This window comes from Elephantulus edwardii, unplaced genomic scaffold (assembly GCF_000299155.1).
Source record: "Elephantulus edwardii isolate Elephantulus edwardi_28Jun2011 unplaced genomic scaffold, EleEdw1.0 scaffold00275, whole genome shotgun sequence".
Lineage (NCBI taxonomy): Eukaryota > Metazoa > Chordata > Mammalia > Macroscelidea > Macroscelididae > Elephantulus > Elephantulus edwardii.
Genome location: NW_006400025.1, coordinates 1430458 through 1446952, shown reverse-complemented (window position 1 = coordinate 1446952; position 16495 = coordinate 1430458). Strand labels below are relative to the sequence as shown.

At 39.6% G+C, this 16495-nt stretch overlaps 1 protein-coding gene across 3 annotated transcripts in view; it reads left to right on the top strand.

Moving 5' to 3' along the window:
• CTNNA2 (catenin (cadherin-associated protein), alpha 2) overlaps positions 1-16495 on the top strand; it is a 1691926-nt gene that overhangs the window by 313027 nt on the left and 1362404 nt on the right. For all 3 annotated transcript variants that reach the window (XM_006900179.1, XM_006900178.1, XM_006900180.1), the window contains exon 3: positions 14512-14678. In XM_006900179.1, coding sequence (XP_006900241.1) covers positions 14512-14678 — 167 coding nt within the window. The remainder of the gene's footprint in view (positions 1-14511; positions 14679-16495) is intronic.

Genomic DNA, 16495 nt, shown 5'->3' with positions numbered 1-16495 from the left:
CACTGGTATAGCTAAAAGTACCCACTGGGGAGATAGACAAATTTACCCTTATATATGCATTGATATCGGTGGTTTAGTCGTAGAAGTCTCAGCTTCCTTATGGGGCATCCAGATTTGACTCCAAGTCATTTCCACTATGCATCTGTCATTGAAGGATTATGTATTGTTAGGATGCTGAGCAAGTTTCAAACAGAAAGAAAAGGAAGAAAAGCGTGAACATATACTTCTGAGAATCTTCCAGTAAAGACATTTTAGATCATTGCATCTCTGACTGTAACAAAACCTGGGATAATGCAGGCGTTCTTTTCCATTGATTCAGGGGTTGGCTTGATTACTACCAATAATCATAGTGACAACACACACACACACACACACATACACACACACACACTCTCACACACACTCTCATTCTCACTCTGTGTCTGACTCTTTGTCTCTCTGTCTCTATCTCACTCTGTCTATGTTTCTCTCTCACACACACACTCTCTCTTTCACACACACACGTGCACACACACACTTGTGCCCAATAATATCTATTTTCACATCTGACAGGTCCTTTTCCAAAGGTACCCTGGTGGCAAACATACTGATCAAATGCTTTATAACAAATTGAAAAGTCTGTGGTGTGTTTTTTTTTTTAAAGTCTGTGTTTTGAATTCACCAGGTACTCTGTTGGAGAAAGATGTGGTAGACAGCCCCTGTAGGTGCACCCTGGAGTTGGGGGGCAGTTCTATCCTATCCTACAGGGTCACCATAAGGAGAAAAAACCTGAAGAGCTGTGAGATTTGTTTGTTGGTTTTTTCCTTTTTCTTTTCCTTCCTTCCTGCCTTCCTGCCTTCCTTCCCTTTTTTTCCCTTGATTCCTAACTCCAAATATGAAGGGTTTTTTTATTTTATTTTTAAATACCTACTTACCACACATTCCTCTATGGAGAAAGAAGTATTTTCATAATGAACAGTAGATATTGTTAGTGAGCTACTCAGAGCTATTAGGTCAGAAGTAAATGGAAGGAATTATGATTTAATCTCCAATCTCCAGGACCTGGCAAACGTTGGCATTAATAAGCAAGCAAGTATAGTCAATGCTTATTGAGTGTGTGAAAGGCTGACCAAAATTATATATAATTATTTATATTTTTTGAATGTATACTATAAGTATGATCATCATACTATCAACTTTTTAAACTATCACAGCATCCATATCCCTAACCTCCATGGTTCCTGCACCCCAGAGGCTAAATGTTACTCTGTTGGAATGTTTCCCCTTGTCAAGGTTGATGCTGATTTCAACATTATATGCACCTTTGTGTCAGAAGGAGAGAAAGCTTTCTGAGATTTGTCATGACCCTAATGACAAGCTATTAATTAAGAAGGGTAAGAAAGCTTTGTTTAGCAACTTTGGGCAGTTTGTCTTTTTGAATTTAGAGTTTTGAGTTACCTCAAATCAATTTTATACAGTACGTATTGTCAAGTATTGTGATACACAAATATATTTACTGTTAGCACTTTTTTATGGCAATTGATATACCAATGTTGCTTTAGATATGATACCTTCCTTTGAATATTTTTAATGCAAGCAGCATCTATAAATTAATAACAAAGACTTATAATCATATTTCAGAATCTTGGGGAAATAATGGCAGATAATAAATGAAAGCAAACACTATTTAAATCCTCGTATCTGATCTTTCTACTTTGATTCATCTCCAAACCAATAGATAAAATCCATTTTCTCAAGTATAACTTAACTGAACTCTAGTTCTATAAGCACATTGTACCATATTTACTATACCACTCTCAGAACATTTTTCCTCTTTTTTTAGATATGTGGTAGAAGTTTCTATCTTTAACTTTCCTCATAATGGATATTGTTCCTGTGATTTGCTTAGTCACTGGCTGTTTTAGAAAAAGTTAAATTTACCTGTTACATTATTTGTAGCAATTGTAAACATAATTTGCTCCTTAGAAGCAGGTATTGTGCTTCTAAAAAGTTTTACCAAGCCCATTCTGATTGAGACAATCCTAAATGTTAGAGATGTTTCCCATTGTCACAAAGGATACAGCACACATGCAACTACTTCTCAAAAACACTAATGGTTTGGAACCACCTAGAGAGCCCTTGTTATCTTTTACTTAAATGTCTCAGCCCTGGAAATTCTACAGAGCCATTCTACTCCTCAAAAACTGGCCAGGAGTTGGAATCAGTCCAATGGAAATGGACAACAATAACCAATATTTAGAATGCTTTTAACTCAATTACTTGAGGTTTGAGGTGCACTCCTGACTCACACATGGCATTGAAGGCCCTCTTGACTATGTTAGATCTTGAAAGACATTTTTTAAGGTCATTTAAGGAAATGTTCTGATAGATTATTCATCTACCAGTAGTTCTCAGGAGAACTAGTACTGCATTTAGATTATGTAAAGGACTGCTGTTACATAGAAACAACATTTATTCCAGATTTTCAAACATTATTTAGGAAATTAATTTAACCAGCCATTCAGTGAAAATTATTTGTTTGCTTTTATGCTACTTTTAAGACAAATTAATTGTGTATGCTCTGGTGGTCTTGTGGATAAGGATTTGTGTTTCTACCCCAAACGTGGGTTGTGGGAATCTTCCAGCTGCTTTGTGGGAGAAAGATGGGAACTCTCCTTCTGAGCAGCCTCTGGTAACCCCTGCTGGAGGATCAGCTATGAATTGATTCTGACTAGATGCCAAAGAGATTCTTTTTTTTTTTTTCAAAAGATGCATGCAAAGAGTTGCCTATCTGCTTTGGACAAGGAAAATGTGATTTCTGGTATGTTGTATGAAAAATGATAGCATAATCACAAGTTGTTGTTGTTCAGTGCCATCAAGTCAACCATGCCTCATAGTGACCTTAGGAAAAATAGATCAGATCTTTGTCCTATCCTGCACTATCTTCCAAATTTTTTAAATAATTGAGTCCATTGCTACAATCACTGTCAGTGCATCTTGTTGAGGATCTTCCTTCTTGCTCTGACCCTCCACGTTTCCCAGCATGATGTCCTTTTCAAACAATGGTCCATCCTGACAATGTGCCCAAAGTATTTGGAACCAAGTTTCACCATCCTTGCGCCTAAGGAGCAAACTATTTGCACATCCTATAAAACAAGTTTATTTGTTTCCACAGGGTGTTCAGTACTCTTCTCCAACACCACAACTCAAGGCATCAATTCTTCTGTCATCCCTATATTCATTGTTTAACTTTCAGATGCATTGGTCCTAATTGAAAAGGCCATGATGTGGATCCAATACATCTTAGTCTTTAAACTAACACCATTGTTCTTTAGCTCTTTGGAAAGGTCCTTGACAAGAGAGTTTCCCAATGCAATACATGTTTTCATTTCTCAGCTCCTATTACCATGGGTGTTGATTAAATAAAATTAAATCCTTGACATCTTCAATCTTTTCTCCATATACACAAGTATGACTTATTGCACTACATAAACAGCTACTTACACTTTAAAGATAAAATGTGAATTCATTGGTTTGCTAGTTTTTTCAGATGCCATAGTTTGAGCATGACACATAGAGACCCTGTGAACAACAAATCTGAACCCTGTCCTATCCTATGCCTTTTCTGTCATCTCTGACACATTGAAATATAAGTGACTTGATGTAAGTGATATTTGAGTAAGCTTCTGACATACTGGTTGAGGCTCACTCCAAAATTACTGAGAGAAGACAAGGACCTACTTAAATGGCTTGGTAGAGATTTTTCTGTCCTAGAAGTCACCCGTCTTGTGATCATTGTTAGGTACCATCAAGTAGAGTACAATTTACACTGACTCTATGAACAGTGGATCTGAACCCTGTCCTATCTTCTGCCAACTTCATCATCCCTGACCACCTGAGTCCATTGCTGCAGTCATCATATCAATCCATCTTGAGGGTTTTTCTCTTTTTCACTGCTTCTCCACCTGTCTAAGCATTTGCCTTTCTGAACAATAGCCTCTCTTACCAATATACCCAGAGTATGTGACATGAAGCTTTGTCATTTTTGTGTTCAAGGATTACTATGGCTACCCTTACTCCAAGACGTATCTGCTCTTTTGCTGGTCCATGGGATAGTCAGCTTTATTTGCAAACACAAATCAAAGTTTGTGAGGATGGATATTGTCTTCAAAGTAAATAGAATTTGAAATTATAACATCTATCCTCCCCTTCTTTGATCTGTATGTCCTTGTATAGTTTCTTAATCATTATGAGAAAATTGAGGTGTCTCAATTGAGTATTGTACTTAGTTGATGTAGGAGGAAACTTTGAGATATTGATATAGCTTGATGCCTACCTCTTTTATTTAAAATTAGATACTAGGCAGTACTGGTGGTTTGTGGCAAAGAGCTGTGCTGCCATCTCAAAGGCACGTGGTTCAAGTCCACTAGCTGCTCCATGAGAGAAAGATGAGTAATCTCCTCTTAAGCAATTTACAGCCTCTGAAAACCCACTGGAGGGTCAGGTATGGGTTGGTTCCAACTCAGTGGTGCACAAAACAAACAATTTTTCACGATAGTATTACCTCTGCTGTCCAGTCTAGAAAATGGTCATGCTATTATTTCCTGCTTTTCTCATGGCACTAAAAAAATATATTTGAAATTATGTTTAGCTACCAAATTCTATGTTGCACTCCTGGCTTCTGTGTTAAGCTACTGTTAATGATTGTAAGAGAATAGAGATTCTGATCAATGAAAAATTTATTGACTTCAGAATGTAAATAAGTCAGCAACATGTTTTTTTTATAGAGAGCTTTTTTAACACCTAAAAGATTGTTGAAATGTTGGTTTTATACTAAAGAGAATTTGCTAGATGCTTCTTTGCTTTAAAAACTACTTTATAATAGGTTTTATAAAATATTTCTTAAGGGCATATTTTGATAAATAACATACATTTCAGAAACACATTTATTTCCCAATAAAATAAACATGTTCATAAATTTATTTTTAATTTAAAAAGATATTAGGTGAATCTAGTTCATTGTTGATCCTTTAGATGCCATTTTTTCTCGTAAGCTAAGCACCCCACGGTTAAATGCTTGCACCTTTATGACTTTCCATTGTATTCAAGCCCCCAAGACACTAATCTCTTTTTCATGAAATGCGGATGCTGACACAGTTAGTAGGTCTTTGCGAAGGTCTAATTTGTGAAGTGTGCCATATAATCTTGCTCGCTACTGTAATACAAAATTACCCTACACTTTCTACTCCTTCCAACCCAGAGAAAAGCTACAAGCTGAAATAATTAAAATTCATACATTTAATGATCTGTGCCTTCTGCAAGGTGATGCAATACTGTCTCCAATGATGGGTAATAGCTCATAACATTCAATACACTTAATCATCAGTTACTGACATTTGCAGGTCTTCTGTATACTGAATATGCCATGATAGGAGGAAAATTGACTGAAACAGAATCAGTTCTCTACATTTGTAAAGAACACAGGGCTTAACCAAATGAGGACACAGTTTGTCTTTGGAGCTGTGCAAACCATTGAAGCAAGTATCTGTACCAAGGCCACGTGGCTGCTTTGGGGTTTTAGTAGGTGAGGAGAGGTGTCATATTGAGGTGTGCTGATTTCTTAGCAATTCTGCCACTGTGACCAGGACAGGGATTGTCATTGTGGAGGTCCAGATGCTGGCCTCACTTGACCTGAAGGCTGCCCTCCACTAGAGCTTCTGTGTCGTGGTGAATCAGATGAGAGCTGAGCAGGCGCTGGAGCTCCCATCCTGAGTGGCAAGTCTCCAGTCTAGGAACCTGTACACAGGAGGTAGCCTCAGAAATTGTCATTTCCAAATTGATGTTTTCTCAGAGGGCTTCTGTGGGCAGGAGACCAGATTACAATAAAAAGAGAGCTTTTGTGGTACCAAGAATGAAAAAGAGCCCATGCAGCTTGTTAGCCTTGTTGGAAAGACACAGCATTCTCATTTTTATCATATCCAAGTGGTTTTCAAGTAGGTTCCTTATGATTGCTTGTGTATATGTTAGCAAATAAGGAATTCTTTCAAATATTCTGTGTTTAGTCAGAAACTTTGTTTTGCCTTTGGGTAGCTGAAGGAATGAAACTAGGCAAAGCACTCTTCTAGAAAGCTCCATGTGCAAATTGAGGCGATCCTAGGATGTAGCTTATTTAAATGCAGCTTTTGCTTGAGGAGATATGAAATTTCTCCTTCTGGGGCCGCAGAGAACAATTCAAATTGTCAGCTTTTCTACCTAATTATGCACCTGAGTCATAACCACCTTAGAGTGAGATACACTATTGCTCCCCAGATTCCCCTGGCAGTGCAAAAAACAAACAAACAAAAGACTAAAAAATCAACTTAACATTTTTCACTTGATTATTGTCCTCTGCCAATTTATGGCTGCTAGGCCATTGTGTAAATGCTTACAACATTAAAAGTGAAGAGATTAATGAAGATTCGAGCTAGAAAACCATCTGATCTCAAAAGTGCAATCACATGCTCGACAATGGTGCAAGATTAACACGGGCATATTTATGAGGTAAAATCAGAAGCTTAAGTTGTTCTGAACAACTTTGTTAGCAATATAAATTCTGAAAGCTGTAATATCTAGGAAGTCTGAGAGGTGGAAACACCTTATAGAAACAAGGAGTGGGCTTTACAGTGATTGTTTGGAAGTACACACATGGACTATTTGAGATTAAATATGTGACTCTGTAGGATTTGACAGTGTCATCATGAGTTAAATACTTAAGATGCTTCTTGAGGACTGCTGAGGGGATTTCTGGTAACAGGTTTGTGTCAGGACCCTCCCCCAGGAATGTTCTTTCTGTATCTTTAACTTAACCACAGAGAGAAGCTTTTTCTTTGCTATTGTACTCAAGTTTAAAGATAGGACAGTTGTAGGGGAAGCTTCTTTTATGTACCCAAGTCTGTCTAAGAGTTTGATAGTTGTAAGAGGAACAAGTGCAAGGCAAAATGTACCTCAGACCAAGGCCAGTGGTTCTGAGTGCAGCGTCTCAATTTTGGAATGTTCACATGGATCCATTGGGTTTGTTTTGCTCATTTTGGAAGCAGATAACTAAGTAAGCTGTTCTTACATGCATGACTCCACTAAAAGAGCAGTGTGGCTCTGCCCAGGGCCTACTGGCCAGCCTGCTAGCCCAAGAATCCCACAAGGAAGAGGTGAATTCTACCACTGACCTGCTATGGCCCTCCCTCTGCTCCGGAGAGCAAATATTCACGGAGACAAAACCAGGGAGAAGCAAAGACGTGAACTACTTCACCAGCCTCTGTCTTCCCCAATCATTATAGCTGCCAGGATGCTTTCTAAATGATAAAGTCGAGCTAGGGGTGGAAGGAAAAATCAATTTTTATATCCGTCATCAAGATCATTCCATTGAGAGGATTCCCTAGCCCCCTTTCTTAGCTTCAGTATCAGTTTTATATGGACCAAAATGTAGAAGGTGAGGCAAGCCTTGTATTCTCCCTCATAACACTGAGTAAATTAAATACCTTGTCAGACAGACACCTATATCCTTGTTGTGGTGTACTGCTGAGTTGGAACTGACTCTTAGGTGACCCTCAAGTGGGTTTTCAGAGACATTAAATCATGGAGCAGCTAGTGGATTTGAATCATGTGCTTTTGGTTACAAGTACAACTCCTTACCACTAGGCCACCAGAGTGTCCTATGCTGACGATGTCAGGTGTTAAAAATTAAGAAGTTCAGTTCGAATCCACCAGATGTTCTGCTGGAGAAGGAAGGGTAATCTTCTTCAGTACCAGTCAGATCTGATTTGACGGGTTTTTTGTTGTTCTTGCTGTTGAGTCTTAGATGACTCATAGCGACCTATAAATGAAAGACCTGAACACTTGTATAACTTTGGTCGTTTCTCCATGTTCATAGAGTTTCCAGAGGCAAGCTATTTCAGAAGTGGATGACACTCTTGCGTCCAGGCTTGCTCCACCAAACACTGTCCACCATGAGTAACTATTATCGCATTTGGCACATCAGTGTCACCGTGTTTACATCATAGCAACCACGTGTTATCTCTGTACAGCAATGCATAGACCAGTGCTACACCACTTAGAAGAATGTTTGATGAAAAACAGTTAAAACCAGGCCTGAGGGCCGCCGATTAAAATCACCCACCTTGGATTTAGTAGCATAACTTTCTGTCCACTAGGTTGACAGAGCTCTGTCTATGTTGTTGTTGTTGTTGTTGTTATTGTTGTTAGATTGGTGGTAAACACACAAAAGAATAATTTTTAAAAAATAAAGAAATTGAAATGCTACTAGAATAGCCTCAGGGGATTGTGACGCTAGCCAACAGCAACTTTCACAGTTAGCCCAAAGGCATCACCTCTCTGGCAGTTTGAATACACTGAAGAAGAAGGGCAATCTCCTCCTTTTGCAATTCACCACATTGGAAGCTCCAGTAGAGTGTCAAACTATGATCCAGGACCAATTTAACAGTAGTGACAGAGAGAAGGCAATGATGGTGCCTATGGAACCCTGGTGGGGACATGGTTACACACTCCAGTGCTAAGCAAAAAGTTCAGGGAGTCAATCACAGACCTGCTTTGTGCAGGAGAGCTGAAGCAGTCTCCTTCCTTGAAGATTATTTTGATATGTAATCAGTCTGGAGACTAAGGTGCACCTTATACAGGCCATGGTCTTTGCAATCACTCGCTATGCATCAGAAAGCTGGATGATGACTAGGGATGATAGGAGAACTGATGCCTTTGAGCTGTAATCCTGGAGAAGAGTATTGAATATATCATAGACTGCTAAGAGACCAAACAATTTCTTCCTGGAGAGGGAGAAAGCAGGCTGCTCCTGAAAGAGGCAAGGATTCTGAAGCTTTGTCTGACATACTTTGGACATGCTGCAAGGTGGGATCAGTCCTTGGAGAGGGACATCATGCTTGGGACGGTGGAGGAACCGTTTAGGAGAGGAAGACCTTCGATGAGATGGGCTGATTCAGTGACTGGTAATGGGGATGGGTTTGTCAGAGACAATAAGATTGGCACAGGATAGAGCAGGATTTAGGGCTTTTGTACATAGAGTCGCTTTGAGTGGCAGGTGACTCGACAGCGCAAAACAACCACAGCAGGCATCAGGTCAGTCCATCTCATCAAGATCTTCATCTCTTTTGCTGACCCTCTACCTTTCTCAGCAGGAGGTCACTTTCCAAGAACTGATACCTGCCGAAAACGTGGCCAAAATAAGTGAGACAAATTTTCATCATCCCTGCCTCTAAGGAGCACTCTGGTTGCACTTCTTTCAAGACAAATTTGTTTACTTTTATATTATGTACAAATCAACTCAAAAGCATTGATTATTCTTCGGCTTTTTGTATTTATTGTCAAACCTTCAGATACATAGGAAGCAATGGAAAATACTGTTTTAGATCACATATACCTTAGCCTTTAAACTGACATCCTTGTTCTTTAGAACTTTGGAGAGGTCCTTGACAGCAGGTTTCTCCATTTCAACATGTCTTTGGATTTCTTGGCTGCTGCTATCTTGGGTATTGATTTTGGATTCAAACAAAATTAAGTATCTTGGACAACTTCAATCTTTTCTCCATCTCTTATGATGTTGCCTATTGGTCCATTGGTGAGGATTTTTGTCTCATTCGTGCTGATAAATATTCCATGATGAAGGCTGTAGTTTTTTATCTGCTTCAATCAGTACTTTATTAAGTCTTCCTCATTTTTGCAAGCAAAGTAAGTTGTATCATCTGCATAATTCAGGTTGTGCCTTCACACTTTTATCAATGTTAGCCATAGTGTATTATGAGCCACATAATCAAATGCCTTTGCATAGTCAATAACATAAATAGACATTCTTCTTGTATTATTTGCTTTTAGCTGTCTGACATCAGCAATGATATTCCTATGTCTTCTTCCACGTCCTGCTTGAACTTCTAGCAGTTCCCTGTGAATATACTATTCCAGCTGTTCTGTGGGTGATCTTCAGTGATATTTTATTTGCATGTGATAATAATGATATTGTTTGAGAATTCCTACATTCTATTGGATCACCTTTCCTGTGATTGAGGGCAAATATTAATCTTGTGCAATCAGTTGAGTACCTGTCCTCCAAATTTCCTGGTTTAAGTTGGTAAGCACGTCCAGGGCTGTGCCTGTTATTAAACATGTCATTAGGTATCACATTAATTCCCAGTTTTGCCACTGCCTTCAGTGCCCCTTCCGCTTCTCACTTCATTCCCACTGGCTCTTGTTCATATGGGAACATTCCATGGCTTAAAATCAGGAAAGGTCTATGTCAGGGTTATATTCTTTCTCTATATCTATTCAGTCTGTATGCTGAGCAAGTCATTCGAGAAGCTGCACTTTGTGAAGAAGGATGCTACATCAGGATCAGAAGAAGACTCATCAACAATCTATGTTTTGCATATAACATAGTCTTGCTTGCTAAAATGAAGAGGACTTGAAACACGTGTTACTGAAGTTTAAGGACCATTGCCTTCAATATGGATTACATCTCAACACAAAAAGAGACAAATACCTTCTCACCACTGGATGGATAAGCAACATCATTTGGAGAAAAAATTGAAGTTGTCATCTTACTGGGATCTATAATCAATACTCTTCGTACCAGCAGTAAGGGATCAGGAACCTTATTGAATTGAGCAAGTGTGCTGTTAGGAAGCTCTCTGGTTGCTAAGGAGCAGTGATCTCAGTTTGAAAATTAAGGTGTGCCTGTTTCAGTTTATGGTCATTTCCATCACTTGTTATGCATCTGAGAGGTGATAATAAATAAAGATGACAGAAGAACAAGTGATCTTGGAGCCACAGTGTTGGAGAAAAGTACTGAATGTATATGTTATGGACTGTGAAAAAAGCCCAAATTATCTTAAAGAAAGTGCAGCCAGAGTGCTCCTTCAAGGATGGTGACAAAGCTATGTCTCCCATACTTAGGACATGTTTCTAGAAGAGACAATTCCTTGGAGAGAGATACCAGCTTAGAAAAAGTGAAGGGTCAGAAAAAAAGGAAGACCTTCAAACAGGTGGACTGACACAGTGAATGCAGCAGTGTGCTCAAGTGTGTCAGAGATGCTGAGCATGGAATAGAACAGGACAAGGTTCAGATCTCTGCTTCATAGGGTCGTTATGAATCATAGTTGGACTTGACAGCACCTAACAATAATAACTAAAATTGCCGATCTTACTCTTGTTTCTTTTAATTGTGTTCACTTTTCAATTCTCATAAGGGAAGCTCTTCATTTTATACAGAAAACTGGGAAATGGTAATTACTTTTCAAAAGTATGGCTGCCATATGGGACATTCTTTTCCTGTTTGTGTGTATATTTCTTCATTTGTTCTTACTATTTTTCTATGCATTAACTGTGTGGTTTGCATGTCTCTTTGTTTTCATTCTCCTTGTGTTCCATTCTCCATTACTTGATTTTACAAAACAGGGCCAGTGTTTTCCACAGTTGAAACAAGACAATCTAAGGCCACAGTTTTAAATATTTCTATTCCTTTGCTATATATTCTCTAAATTGTCTTTCATGAATTCATGTCTTCTGTATTTAAAGAGTGCTCACCGAGCACCCGTGCCTACCAATCAAAGGACGAGCCACATGCCATCCATTCTGTTAGGCTTGCCACCTACTTCCTAAATGAATTCTCTATTCCTGAGGCTCTGTCCTCTGCATGCTGTTCCTATTTTCTCTCTCTTCAGGAGCCTGCATCGCTCCTAATTTGTGTTGGCACTCCCTCCAGCTTGTGCATAAATAGGCATTCATTCACATGATTCTCTGGTGACACAGGGAATATAGAATGAGCATCAGTTTCACAGACAAACACCCACCGTTTAATGTGTTACATTTTGTTTTAAAATAAAAAATGTTTATATTGGCAGGTATTTTCTTACTTCTAAGTTATTTTGGACATAAAGAGTGGGACCAATCGATAATACACTCTCAAACTTACAATCAAAGTTTCACTAGCTGTGCTTGTTGTCTTGAGGAAGACAATAGTGATATTGAGTATTGAGACTATTTCTTTCCCTGAGATTACACACTTAAAAATTTTACCATTGTCAGTACAGTGAAGCAAGCACTTAAGAAGTTCTCCCAGGCCATTTGTTATATGTCAAGCCATTTGTATTATTTGTACTTTATAGGTATAAAGATTGCACTGCCCAGAAGTTGTTACAGATAGAAACCTCTTTTGGAAATCCAATAGTACAGCCCCTATTCTCCCAATTTTTAGTTGTTGTTTTTTTTATTAAGTATCATTGTGAGAGTTTAAGTCGTTCAAACACTAACTGACACAATTGCTTTATTTTCTTATCTTTCTGTACAATTTCAATTGTTGTTCATTTCCTTTTACCTCCTGAGCTTTAGCATATCTAACAGGGGACACAATGATGTGTATCCCTATCATTGGTTTCATTTCAGTTAGTTAGATTTCAGTTAATAAGTGAGAAATAAACATAAATTAAATATTGGATGAATACTTTTACCCTAATTTTAATGTGTCATATTAGCTACTCTTCATGTTTATTGAAACTTTCATGGATCATCATCCTGGTCCACTGTCTCATTTTGTTTCCTGCTCCTGAGGATCCATTTTTGCAATCATATACCCTTCTCTTTTATTGTGAGGGAGCTTGGGTGGCCTAGTGGTAAGGAGTTGTGCTGCCAACCCAAAGCACGTAATTCAAATCCACCAGCTTCTCTGGAGGAGAAGGACTGACAGCCTCCTCCCATGAGATTTGCAGCCTCTGAAAACTCGCTGGCGGGTCTCTTCCAACCATCAGACACATGACAGTAACACCTTCATTTTATTGTAACAGTATTTTTATCATCTCTACCCTCCCCTTGGTCTTCATATCAAATCAGTTCCCAAATCTGTAGTTCTGTCCCAGAGAGGACATCAGTATCGTCTTTTTCTGTCAGAAATTACGTGTTTGTTTTCTGGCCTAATGTCTTTTCAATTCTCTCAGACTGCATTAGCTACTTTTATTAATTGCTAGCCATGTTCCAGCCACCAATTTAATTTTTCTATTGCACTCAAATTATATGCCTAAAGTGAAGATATATTAAAGTCACTTCATTCTTTTTAGCTATCGGGTGGCCATCCATTTGGGGAGGATACAGCATAAAGTTCTTACACGACGTTCCAGGCACCACTGCCTCACTTTCCTCTATGCTCTACCTCTCCTCACCATGAACTTCCAGGCAGGGCATTTCCCAGCACTTGGGACCCCAACATGGAGTGTCACACAGTGGACCTGCATCCCAGGAAGCTCTTCCCACTTTTGTGTACCATCAAAGTTGACAGCTTCCCTCAGTCCCACTCTAAGTGAGTCAACAACGCCCTTGTCTCCCTCGCCAGCATTCTTAATTGAATGCCTTCATGGAATTGAACCACCACATTAGATTTTCTGTTTAGATACCTATTCACTCATCTCTCAATCCCACAGCCTAGTGCAGAGCCTGTGTGTGTACTTAAGAACAAGTGTGTACTTAAAACTGTTTGCTGAATTAGTGTATTAAAGATAGCCTTTTAACAGAGAATTGAATGAACATATCTTCAATATCCTTGTTATCTATCTTTTGTTGATTAGCTCAATCAAGAGTGCAGTGTTAATGAGGTTAAGGGCTTGCCTCCTGGGCGGAGCGCCCATTTTGGGAACTCACCTCCAAAGCCTTTGCTTTTCGAGCTGACTCTGATCCATGGTGACCTCATATCTCTCAGAGTAAGACTGTCCTCTACAGTGTCTCCACTGGATGTGACCTTATGGAAATAGACCACCAGACAGCTTCTCCTGGAGCAACACCTTTGGTTAGTTGTCTTCAAAATCCACAACCTTCCAGTCAATTCTTACTCATTGCCACTCTCCATCAGGTCTCCACGTCTGTAAGCCTTTCCCAGAGAAAACTGCCCGTCATTCTTCCTCAGAGGAACCGTGGACTTGGGCCAGTGACTTCTGGGGAAGCAGCCAACACTAAACACTAAACCACCAGCTCCCTCCACGACCTGTACCTCAATTGTTGTTGCGTGCCAGTTGGAACTTAGATGATCCTCTGGGGTTTTCAGAAGCATTTAACCGCATGGAAGTTACCTGTCCTTCTCTTGCAGAGCAGCTAGTGGATTCCAACTGTGTGCCTTCTGGATTGCAGTGCAGCTTCTTACCACTAAGCCACCAGAGCTCCCTGTAACTCAATTACCTTACTATCAAATACTTTGGTTTAAAGGAAAATGTAGACTAAAGATAATGCCAAGGAAAGTTTATCTCCATATTTAACAAACAGGATTAAACATACACACTGATTGATGGTGTTAGAAGTATCTCATGCTGCCCACAGCGCACGTCTGCGCGCACTCACTCGGTTGACATGGAGATGCTGCTGCATCAGAGCTGGATAAAGTGCCAAGTAAAAAACAGAGTTTTGTGGTGAAGACATTAGCTGTGTGTCCCCAGGTCTTCTGGGATCCCTATGTCTTGAGTCTCCATCTAACCACACACCTCTGTGGTTGTCTTGCAGGTGAGACAATGAGGATCGCCTCTTCAGAGTTTGCAGATGACCCGTGTTCCTCAGTGAAGCGTGGCACCATGGTCCGGGCAGCCAGGGCTTTACTATCAGCCGTCACACGCCTGCTCATCTTGGCAGACATGGCAGACGTCATGAGACTTTTATCTCATCTGAAAATAGTACGTATGTGGGATGTTTCAAAAGGGCCTTTTATGTTGACATAGACTATATATAGTGAACCACAGGACTGTAAGAGAGCTCTTCACTCCTGACCAGATAGATGGCGTGGTTACTTTTACATGCGGTACAGTTGTAGGGTCACTAAGAGTCCTAGTTGACCCTATAGCACCTAACATCATAAAGCTATATTCAGCAATATATTTAGAATTTACCTAAGACTCAGGTTGTTTTATTTCTTCTAAGACAAAACCCAAAATGCAGATTCCCTCCCCTCCTTTCTGGAGTGAACAAGTGGAGTCTTTGGACCAGTCTTCTTTCACAGAAGCTGAAGATGGACACAGATTCTCCTTCTTTACATTGAGAGAAGTTTCAAAACATGTGATTAATTAAGACTTGAGTTAACTGGCCAAATGGCCTCCCAGATCTGTCTTAATAGAAATCAGATGATAAATGCATCTGTGCTGTGATTGCCCGTCTATACACACGTGGAAATTGAGTTCATCTGAACCTGGCAGTAAAAATGGAGCCTCATGCCTACCACTCCTGTGACAGGCACCTGATCCACCCTCAGAAACAGCATGTTAAGAAGCACCTTTCCCCAGATTGCCTATCCTCCTTTACCTAAAAGGGAGTGGGAATAGGATTGAGACTAATAAATTAACTCCGTATCCAATGTCCTTTTTCTGTGCCTTGTGGACTCTCTGATCAGGGATTACTGAGGAGTGATGGCAGGCTAACCACCTCCTGAACGGCCTGTCAATCACTATGCTAGCCGACCTGGTATGCAGTGGCTGCCTGTGACTCTGCCTCTCTACCTGTCTGTTTGGACCAGTACTGTTGACCATTAACTGACGTCCGTGCTAGCGCGCAACAGGAAGTCAATTGTATTCTCCCTGACATAGTAGAGCAAGAGAAGTTGGAACGTGGAGGGAGGGAAGGAGGTTTAGCACAAAATCATGGAAAGGTCAACTCAGCAAGTTTAAGTAGTCCTGTCAGACTGTGAATGGTAAAATTAAAAATCATTGCAGAGGAAGTAACACATTTGTTGTACTTAAAGTGCAGACCCTGTAGCACACAGCGGTGGTAGAATGTTGCCCTCTTGTGGAAGACATGCGCAATTACAGTCTCCTAGTGTCATCTCTGAGTTCATTCGATGTAACATACCAAAGTTACTACCTCTCAGCCCTGCAAAGTAAGGACAATGTTTTAGCAATTCGCGACTAATGAAAATGAAAACGAAAACTTAACCCATTTCATACCGTTTCCAAGTCTATGAATCTCACAGGAAACATATTAGCATATCTTTGAGGCAGCTGGTGAGTATGAACTCACAATTACTGTTACCCACCAAGTGTTTAATCACTGCCCTATCAGGGCTCGTAAGACATATACTTCTGCGTCATAACATCATTGTCCTTTTCTACTAGAGCACATTCTCTCATAAATAATAACTGCTGTCCTCAGGCATCTATTTGTTTCTAGCTCAGGTTAAATAAAATATTTTTATATATAGTGTTGGGATGAATTAGAAATTACATCTCTCTTGAGTTTTTTTCCTAAACAAATAATAAATTTCTCTACTTGTCTTATGGATTAAGGAAATAATGAGTTTCTCTGTCTTGTTGTTGTTATGTGCCGTTGAGTCACCTGTCATGGATTATAAAACATAGATTTTTTTTTTAGAAAAAAGAGGGAAAAAATGGATGAATATGAAGCACAGGTGATTTTTAAGAATAAGAAAGTTGATGGTTGTAATGACTCCTAGTTTCTGCTTGTTTAGATTAAGTACTGCCCTATATATCTTCCTACAATGGTG